Source organism: Populus nigra, chromosome 12 (assembly GCF_951802175.1).
Source record: "Populus nigra chromosome 12, ddPopNigr1.1, whole genome shotgun sequence".
Taxonomy (NCBI): domain Eukaryota; kingdom Viridiplantae; phylum Streptophyta; class Magnoliopsida; order Malpighiales; family Salicaceae; genus Populus; species Populus nigra.
The window spans coordinates 4,872,218-4,882,840 of NC_084863.1; the positions used below are offsets into that span (position 1 = coordinate 4,872,218).

The window sequence follows — 10,623 nt, forward strand, 5'->3', positions numbered from 1 at the left end:
CAATTTTATTAAATATTTTCCCCCTTTCATAAATCCAGGGTCATATAGAAAAGTATATCAAAGGGGGGAAATCGACCGGTGAGAAGCTTGTTAATTATCATCCTTTGGTCAAATCTAAATCCAGATTTTTTAATTTGTAGAAATTAACAAAACATGCGTTAATAAATTGATTCGACATAGAGCACAAGCATGGAGTTCCCGTTGAGCAGATTTTTTTTGTTGAGAAGGGTGTGTTTCACCTCTAGTAAATAAAATCTCGAGAATTTTCTTTAATATAATAATCCATAGATTTCTTACAGCCCTTCCATGTGTTTCATTCCATTGTCGCTGCCAGAACAATTTTAAGGAGGAAGAACATATATTGCATGTACGTGTATAGCTTGTATATGGTGAGAGCTTCTGTACCATGGCAGGTATATTTCTCATATGTTCTTTCAGGAACAAATTAAAATCACCCACATAAAACATAAATGTTAATACTAATTATTATCTTATTATATAATATCATTTTCGGTTTACAGTCTTCCCCGGCCTAGCAACACCACTTATAAGCAAGATACAAAATATTGAACAGTACAGGTTTTTTTTTTACTAGTGATAATCTGCAACACTGGTGGAAAGGACCTCGACCTCCTCCACACCTGCAAAGACAGAAGGATACGTTAGAAATCAAAATCATGGAAGAATAGAACGTGCATGTAACAAACGATTCGCCATTTTTGAGCTTTGACTTTGACATAATGTAAGAAGCAGAGCATGCAACAAGGCCTACGTACATATAATTAGTTTATGATCTAGAGGCAACAAAGACAGAAAAAATAATGGGAAAAGAATTAACGAAAAAACAAGACAAAAAACCATGCTAGTAGGGAACAAATATATGTGTATATACCTAATCCATGGAAGCAGTGCAAGATTTTTAGTCGCTGTCACTGCTGCTATGGCCATCATCATTCTTCTATTTCTCTCCTCCTTCACCACGGACACCACTACCACCGCCACCCCCCGGGATCTTGTCCTTGATCTTGTCAACAAACCCTTCCTTGCGCTCACCTTGCGCGCCGCAGCCCTTGTGATCCTGTTGGTTGCCCCCACCTTGTTGATTGTACCCACCTTGTGTCTCCCCCTTGTGCACGCCACCGCCTCCCCCCGGGATCTTGTCCTTGATCTTGTCAACAAACCCTTCCTTGCGCTCACCTTGCGCGCCGCAGCCCTTGTGATCCTGTTGGTTGCCCCCACCTTGTTGATTGTACCCACCTTGTGTCTCCCCCTTGTGCACGCCACCGCCTCCACCCGGGATCTTGTCCTTCATCTGGTCAACAAACCCTTCCTTGTGCTGACCTTGTGCGCCGCCCCTGTGATCCTGTTGGTTATACCCCCCTTGTGTCTCACCCTTGCGCTCATCTTTCTTGCCTCCATTGTTCACAGTGTCATCAATCTTGTGCATGATTCCTGCCATTGTGTATTTCTTTCTTCTTTTCTCTCTCTTTGAAATGGTTTTCGATATGAAGTGATGAAGGAAACAAGTGCCATATTTATAGGCTCAGAAGTGGAGCGAAGGAAATGCAAGCAGCCAGAAAAGGAAGATAAAACTAATGGTATAATTGGAAATTCACAAAAATGTCCATCTACGTGTTCAGACAACAGACAGTGTTGATGATAAATGTAAGAAACTCCAACGTATCATTTCCTTTAGAAAGGCCTTTGATCTAATCTGAAAGGCTAAAGGTGTTAGGTCCCTGTTTAGGGCACCATACAAGGGAAGGAAGCAAATTCATTTTAATTAAACATATATCCACGTTATTATGCCAAATATTTTAAAGAAGAAATGTCGCAGGAGGCACTTGTGGTCTCCGCCATGGTCATTTTCTCCTGTCGGAAGATATGGATTTGATGAGATTTAAGCAACGTTGATATCTTGTCCAAGAAAGAGTACGTGTTTTATTAAATTTAAAATGAAATAAATTTTTGCATGTAAAATAAATAAAAGCAGTCTTTATGAATAAATAAAAAATATATTATTTTAATATTTACAAAACTAAAATTTAAAAAATAATTATATATAAGCCAGGTATAAAAAACATAAATTAATTAAATAATCAGACAGATTTTCCATATTATTGAAAAAAACAAAAACTATTATAATATCCAAGCATATTTTAACAAGAAAGCAAGCATGTAAAATATCCAAACTAGTATAAAGATATTTTTATTCTAAATTACCCTCTGCCAACAACTAAAAACGTGCCATGGATTTTAATTTTTTTTTTAAATTGAGCAAAGGGAAGAACTCCACTGCCATGAAAGTAACATGGATGATCACAAGTTTGATAGCCTCATTATTTTTGTATTTAAAATAATTTAAAATCTTTTTATTTTTTTAAAATAATTTTTTTTCATATTTTCATATTATTTTAATATTTTAAAAAATATTAATTCCAGATATTTCGAAACAAAATTCACTTGAAAAAAAAGCAACCGTGGAACCATGATGTTGAATTGAGGAGCAGTGCTGACAAAAATGATCAGATATGGATGATGAAGAAATATCTACAATGTTGTGGGACCAGGCAAAAGGGGCCCATCTCTATTGTATCTTTATCCGGCTTTCCTTCTATCTTCTGGGCATGAATTAATGAATGCTTTAATTTACCGCCGTTGAAAATACCAGTTTCTTTATCCCTTTCGTGCACACACTGACACGTCGGCGGTGAATAGTAGCTTGCCGACACCTTAGAAATGTTTTTAGTTACGGTTTAAAAAATATTTTTAGTTACGGTTTAAAAAATATAAATTTAAAAAGTAAGTGTTGTATTAAAATTAAAATGAAATAAATTTTTGCATCTAAAATAAATAAAAGCAGTCTTTATAAATAAATAAAAAATATTATTGCACGTGTGCGGCGTCGCGACGATCGCCCACCACCCTTATCAGGTGTGGAGTGTCTATCTTGGTAAATATGAAAAGATAAGGAATTCTTGTCTTTTATCAAAAGAGAAAATGAAATGGGAGTCGCCACCTTGTATTTTGATCACTAAGAACTCTAACTGGTCTTAGAGATCGGGTACAGAAATTGGTTGAATAAAGGGAAGATATTAGCACCTCAAATATGCCTCATCTAAGATAAGCTGCATTATTTTATTGTTTGATAAAAACTAAGGTCTTGTCGTGTTCTATAATTTTTGGTTTCTCTATGGCTTAAGAAAAGTCCTCCTCGGTAAAGATGTCTTTATCTTAACGGGTAAAAACCTTATTGTGCTAACGTCAAATAAAAAAACTACAGTACATTTTACGTATAAATTTGTAATCCTGATTATTAAAAGAAAACAAAATATTTTTTTGGGTGTTTTTTTGAAATATTGGCCTTGTTCTTGTGACTTTAATAAATTGGTTATTAAAGTCAAGATGCATGCTAATATATAGTTTTTGAATTTTTTTTGTATGAAAATATGATATGATTTTTTATTTGAGAGATTTGGTCTTATGCATGAAAAAAAACATTTTTTTTTTAAAGTTTTGAAGAAAACCGGGTATTTTAATACCACATTTGTGTTTTTATGGTATATAAAAAACAAGCCGATATTAATTAAAATGGATAGAAAAATATGCAAGAAAATCATAGATGTTTTTGAAAATGTATTTGTTTTTGTAAATTTTTGAATGGACCGGACCTGAAACAAGATTGGGCTGGGACTGACTCAAATAAAACACAAACGACCTTATATTGGGTTGGACTTAGCCCCGCCGCGTGGACTGGGCTGATGATCCAACCCGGACTGGTTACTGTGCATAACCATGGTCCAACTCGGGCTGGTTACTGTGCCAGCCAAATTTTGTTATCCGGTTACGGTGCTCATGCGCAATAACCGGGTAATTATTTTGCCTTGCATTGCAGAAACGTGCACAGTGCACGTTTTGCATGCAAGGGAATGAAATAGGAAAACAGATATGAAAAGACAAGAATTACCTTGAATGGAGGCGCTCTAGTAGCTGAGTTGAAGGTGGCTGGTGGTGACGATGGTTTTGCTGCAGTGGCAAACGGTGGTTGCTGCAAGAAGAGAAAGAAATGAGAAGAAATCTGCAAAGGCTGACGATGGTTATAGTCGCGGTGGCTGATCCGCCTCCTATGTAGATCTGGGTTGGTAGATATGGAGGTGTACTAACCGGTGGTGGTGGTGGTTGTGGCAGGAGGCCGCGGTGGAGAGAGAAACTGAGAGGTTCTGCTGGTAGCAGAAATCAGGTTAGGGAGGCTGGTTTTTTGGCTGTCTTTGGACCGAAATTTCTCCACACCTAAAGCATGAAGATCAAATCTATTTATAGATGGTGGAAGAGGGACACTTTATCTCTTCTGGTACAAAATCTCAACCCTTGGTTCGACCTGAAAGCATCCCAACCATTGGCTCAAAGTAGCAATGATGAACTCTCAGTTTCGCAGGAAAAATGGCTGGTCGGGTTGGCCACTTTGGGATGGTTCCACCACCTCTGCAGCCTCGATCAACCCGAATGGCTTACACTAGCGTGTAGTCAGGTATCACAGGATCGTTTACGTGTATGTTTCATCCAATTTGGTGAAGAAACGAGACGCCAAATGTTTTGGGAAGGTGGCCACCCAACCAGCCTTGCTGGAGAAGAAGATGAATAGTATCTTACGATTTAGTCCTACAATTTAAGATTTATTTCTATCTACAACCCTGATTGGCTTCAAACTTTCAATTTTGTTCAATTTTACCCATGAAGAACTTCAATTTAAACCCCAGATTTCGACGCATTTTTTCCTTTGGTCCTTGGTTCTGGATTTATGCAATTTGACCTTTAATTGATAAATAAACTTTCAATTTCTTTAATTTGACCCCTGATTTGGTCAATTTCAGTCCCGTTATTTACACGCATTTTTCAATTTGGTCCTTGATTTTGGATATCTTCAATTAAGTCCCTAATTGGCTGTCAAACTTCAATATTTATTCAATTAAGCTTCTGATTTGACCAAATCAACTCTAGAAATTATACTTTGACCCCAGAATCTTAATTTCTTTCAATTAAAACCTAAATTGATTTAAAAATTAATTTTTCTTGTAATCAATCCCTATATAAAATCAATTAAACCTCCAATAAAATTTTATTGTCTAAGTCCATGTTTAAAAAAGCTAAAGGCAGGGGGATGAGAATCACACAAAAAGAGCATGCCTATCCTTTGAAAGTTATGAAGTTATTGCTCTATATATGGAGACTGCATATTTATTTATTTATTTCATGTTGAGGAATTTGTAGTGTTGAAATTACATTTGTTAGGTTTTCTTTTCATTTTTAACTCCCTTTTCAATTTATTCTCGTATATGACAAAACATTAATTTATAAATACGAGACACATTTATTTACGAACAGGCTTGAAAAAAATAAAAAAGAGAGAGAATCATTTCCTAGTCACCAACATCATCTATTTCAACACGTTTTGCATGCTTTCTTTTCTATGTTTGATGTACTAGCCTTAGCCTTGTGCGTTATTTTATTTTATGAATTTTATACAACTTAACCTTTTTCAAAATAATAATAATAATAATAAAACAAAAAAGATGATGTTTGTAACTTCTTTTAGTACTTGTTTAGACATTTTATTTCTAGCTTAATTTGATCAAATTTTGGCAATACTAAATATAAATTAAGCTTTGGCTATTCTGATCTTCAAGGTAATATTAAGTAAATGTTATATTTCACTCAAATAAATTCATGTCTCTTTTTGTAATTTTACCATCGAAGCAGTAGCTATGCTTTAAATAAATAAATAAAAAAACCTCCCTTGTATTTGAACCTTATAAGGCATTATATATATATATATATATATATATATATATATATATATATATATGTGAAATTTCAGCATCAACTATATGATTATAGCTTTAATTCATGTGATCCTAAAAACCAACTAGGATGACAATTCTTCAAGATAAATAAAATCACCATGTAGATTTTTATTAATTATTTTCCATACATTTTATCATGGATATTAAAAAACATGGTACAATTATTATTTCTCATATCCTTCGCCGCGGGTTGGATAATCTTTTTAAAATGTATTTTTTTTAATTCTAATTAAAAATAAAAAAAAGTCTATGCATGCATTTAATTAAATACATTGAGAACCATCTATGCGAATAAATGCAAAAAAAAAAAAAGTTATCACGTCTATTCAACTCTCCTTGTTGTGGATTGAATAATTTTTTTTTCTAACACAAAAAAATTAATGTGTCGGTATTATTAACGCTTTTTCTAACATCAAGTAAAAAATATAACCGTGAATCAAAAAGTTAATGTTTAAATATAATAAAATATAGTAAAGATAATATGTGTTAATAAAAACTTGTAAGATTCCAAACTAATTCTTAACGTAGCAGAAAAATAAAATAATGTTTTAATTGCTACAGTAAAACGTCATTTTTTTAATCTTTGTATAATATTTTTTTCAAAAAAGAGTGTAAAGAACAAAACTTAAAAAATAAATTATAAAAAAATAAAGATAAGAACACACAAAAAAAGGGTATAAAATTAACTTGCAAACCTCAACTGGGCTTTCCAGTTCTGCCCAAGCAAGCTGTGAGACAAATTGCAATACTAATAATTAACAGTGATGATCCTCTAAATTGATTATTTATATTTTCCAACCTTACTGAAATTAAAATGAGTGCTTATAATATTTTATTATTGATGTTGTTCTCCTACACACTGCAGCTTGTATTTATAGTCCTTTGGTGCTTTCATGACGCCTTGTAATGCTTCATGTTGTCAATGTATGCTATAATCGATACTTGATAAAAACAAGATTACTGCCCTTGTTTAATCTAGCAGAAACATGATAATCAACAAAGAAAATAGTGTTAGCATTTAATACAAAATCTTAACAATATATTTATTTGGCATTTAAAACCATGTTAGGTTTTTTTTTTTTTTACATACCTGTGTGCAAATATTGTAAAATTATTTTGCAGTAAAATTATTTTTTTTACATAACCTAGGTTATCCATGTAAATGACACCTTTTGTTTTTGCAGTAAAAGTATTTTTTTAAAAATTTAATTTTTTTAACAAATTAATTTTTAACTTTTTTATATAATTTTTAATATATTAAAAATAAATAATTTATTTTTTTAATCACCTTTAGAGTAAAATTAATGTTGTTCTCTGACTATGGTATGCTGGAGGGATTCATCAGTCTTCGGATAATAACACTAAACTTAATACACTTAGGAAACCCCATGATTGAAAATGATATTCTCAGGAACAAAGCTTTATTCAATTCACTGATAAAAAAGAACCTTAAAAGGAATAAAGCTCTATTCAATGTTGTTCAGTTTTCCTGTATGTTATTTTTTATATATAAAAAAATTAAGGATATAATATCCGAAAACCTCTAGTGTTAAGTCGGATAGGATTACATCTAAAATCTTATTAATAAGCCAAGGGGAACCTCTAGTGTTAAGTCGGATAGGATTACATCTAAAATCTTATTAATAAGCCAAGGGGAAGAACTCCAAGCCAAGGGGAGGGGTTTTTATATAATATAAATATATGAAATTATTTTTTATATTATATTTAATATTTTTTTTTTTATATATAAAATATTTTAAAAAATAATCTTCGGCCAGCTAATATAAGGAACCTGTAAGCTTTTAACCTTTCAATAGTCAAATCGAAGTTTATGCAGCAGCCCAAAACTAAAAGGTCCGGTCCACAAATAGCTTGTTAATTATCCTTTGGTCAAATCTAAATCCAGATTTTTTAATTTGTAGAAATTAACATAACATGCGTTAATAAATTGATTCGACATAGAGCACAAGCATGGAGTTACCGCTGAGCAGATTTCTTTGTGGGCGCTTCACCTCTAGTAAATAAAATCTCGAGAATTTTCTTTAATATAATAATCCATAGATTTCTTACAGCCCTTCCATTTGTTTCATTCCATTGTCGCTGCCAGAACAATTTTAAGGAGGAAGAACATATCTTGCATGTACTTGTAGAGCTCGTAAATGGTGAGAGCTTCTGTACCATGGCAGGTATATTTCACATATGTTTAACAATTTCTTTCAGGAACAAATTAAAATCACCCACATAAAACATAAATGTTAATAATAATTATTATCGTATTATATAATATCATTTTCGGTTTACAGTGTTCCCTGGCCTAGCAACACCACTTAAAAGCAAGATACAAAATATTGAACAGGACAGATTCTTTTTTCTTTTCGTTTTCCTAGCTAGTGATAATCTGCAACACTGGTAGACAGGACCTCGACCTCCGCCACACCTGCAAAGACAGAAGGATACGTTAGAAATGAAAATCATGGAAGAACAGAACGTGTAACAAACGATTCACCATTTTTGAGCTTTGACTTTGACATAATGGAAAAGCAGAGCATGCAACAAGACCTACGTACATATAATTAGTTTATGATCCAGAGGCAACAAAGAGGAAGAAAAAATAATGGGAAAAGAATTAACGAAAAAAATAAGACAAAAAAACCACGCCAGTAGGGAACAAATATATGTGTACATACCTAATGCATGGAAGCAATTCAAGATTTTTAGTCGCTGTCACTGCTGCTATGGCCATCATCATTCTTCTCCTTGTCCTTCTTCTATTTCTCTCCTCCTACACCACGTACACCACTAGCACCGCCAACACCCGGGATCTTGCTCTTGATCTTGTCAACAAACCCTTCCTTGCGCTTAACTTGCGCGCCGCCCCTGTGCTCTTGTTGATTGTACCCACCTTGCGTCATGCCACCGACACCACTAGCACCGCCACCGCCCACCCCCGGGATCTTGCCCTTGATCTTGTCAACAAACCCTTCCTTGCGCTGACCTTGCGCGCCGCCCCTGTGCTCTTGTTGGTTGTACCCACCCTGCGTCATGCCACCGCCACCGACACCGCCACCGCCCACCCCCGGGATCTTGTCCTTCATCTGGCCAATAAACCCTTCCTTGTGCTGACCTTGTGCGCCGCCCCTGTGCTCTTGTTGGTTGTACCCACCCTGCGTCATGCCACCGACACCGCCACCGCCAACCCCCGGGATCTTGCCCTTCATCTGGTCAACAAACCCTTCCTTGTGCTGACCTTGTGCGCCGCCCCTGTGATGCTGTTGGTTGTACCCACCTTGTGTCTCACCCTTGCGCTCATCTTTCTTGCCTCCAATGTTCAGAGTCTCCTCAATCTTGTGCATGATTCCTGCCATTGTGTATTTCTTTCTTCTTTTCTCTCTCTTTGAAATGGTTTTCGATATGAAGTGATGAAGGAAACAAGTGCCATATTTATAGGCTCAGAAGTGGAGCGAAGGAAATGGAAGCAGACAGAAAAAAGAAGATAAAACTAATGATATAATTGAAAATTCACAAAAATGTCCATCTACAGGGTACGTGTACAGACTACAGACAGTGTTGATGATCAATGTAATAAACTCCAACGTATCATTTCCTTTAGAAAGGCCTTTGATCTAATCTGAAAGGCTAAAGGTGTTAGGTCCCTGTTTAGGGCACCATACAAGGGAAGGAAGCAAATTCATTTTAATTAAACATATATCCACGTTATTATGCCAAATATTTCAGGTCATTTTCTCCTGTCGGAAGATATGGATTTGATGAGATTTAAGCAACGTTGATATCTTGTCCAAGAAAGAGTACGTGTTTTATTAAAATTAAAATGAAATAAATTTTTGCATGTAAAATAAATAAAAGCAGTTTTTATGAATAAATAAAGAATATGTTATTTTAATTTTTTCAAAAATAAAATTTAAAAAATAATTATATATAAGCCAGGTATAAAAAACATAAATTATTTAAATAATCAGATAGATTTTTCCATGTTATTGAACAAAAACAAAAACTATTATAATACCCAAGCATATTTTAACAAAAAAACAAGTATATAAAATATCTAAACTAAGTATAAAGATATTTTTTTTCTAAATTACCCTATGCCAACAACTAAAGGCGTGGCATAGATTTTTTTTTAAAAAAAATCGAGCAAAGGGAAGAATTCCATTGCCATGAAAGTAACATGGATGATTACAAGTTTGATAGCCTTATTATTTTTGTATTTAAAAAAATTTAAAATCTTTTTATTTTTTTAAATTATTTTTTTATATATTTTCATATTATTTTAATATTAATTCTAGATATTTCAAAACAAAAATCACTTGAAAAATAAACACAACCGTGTAGCCATGATGTTGAATTGAGGAGCAGTGCTGGCACAAATGATCAGATATGGATGAGGATGATGAAGAAATATCTACCTGTTGTTGTGGGACCCCATGTACCAGGCAAAAGGGCCCATCTATCGTATCTTTATCCCTCTTGCCTTCTATCTTCTGGGCATGAATTAATGAATGCTTTAATTTACCGCCGTTGAAACTACCAGTTTCTTTATCCATTTCGTGCACACACTGACACGTCGGCGGTGAATAGTAGCTTGCCGACACCTTAGAAATGTTATCCTTAAAAAATATTTTTAGTTACAGTTTAAAAAATATAAATTTAAAAACTAAGTGTTTTATTAAAATTAAAATGAAATAAATTTTTACTTGTAAAATAAATAAAAATAATCTTTATAAATAAATAAAAAATAGTGTCG

At 33.8% G+C, this 10,623-nt stretch overlaps 2 protein-coding genes across 2 annotated transcripts; both read right to left on the reverse strand.

Annotated features, from left to right (window-relative positions):
* Positions 1-473: 473 nt before the first annotated feature.
* On the reverse strand, positions 474-1,564 carry LOC133668893 (protein SRC1-like). Its single transcript, XM_062088896.1, has 2 exons — positions 893-1,564; positions 474-641 (listed from the first exon to the last, which is right to left on the reverse strand). Exon 1 carries the CDS (start codon positions 1,457-1,459, stop codon positions 959-961), a length of 501 nt encoding a protein of 166 aa, XP_061944880.1. The 5' UTR covers positions 1,460-1,564; the 3' UTR covers positions 474-641; positions 893-958.
* Positions 1,565-8,116: 6,552 nt separating this feature from the next.
* LOC133669600 (dehydrin DHN1-like) lies at positions 8,117-9,512 on the reverse strand. Its single transcript, XM_062089800.1, has 2 exons — positions 8,549-9,512; positions 8,117-8,298 (listed from the first exon to the last, which is right to left on the reverse strand). Exon 1 carries the CDS (start codon positions 9,224-9,226, stop codon positions 8,630-8,632), a length of 597 nt encoding a protein of 198 aa, XP_061945784.1. The 5' UTR covers positions 9,227-9,512; the 3' UTR covers positions 8,117-8,298; positions 8,549-8,629.
* Positions 9,513-10,623: the final 1,111 nt, after the last annotated feature.

Coding starts and splice junctions, on each gene's coding strand:
- LOC133668893 (XM_062088896.1), bottom strand. CDS start 1,459: ATGGCAGGAATCATGCACAAGATTGATGACACTGTGAACAATGGAGGC.
- LOC133669600 (XM_062089800.1), bottom strand. CDS start 9,226: ATGGCAGGAATCATGCACAAGATTGAGGAGACTCTGAACATTGGAGGC.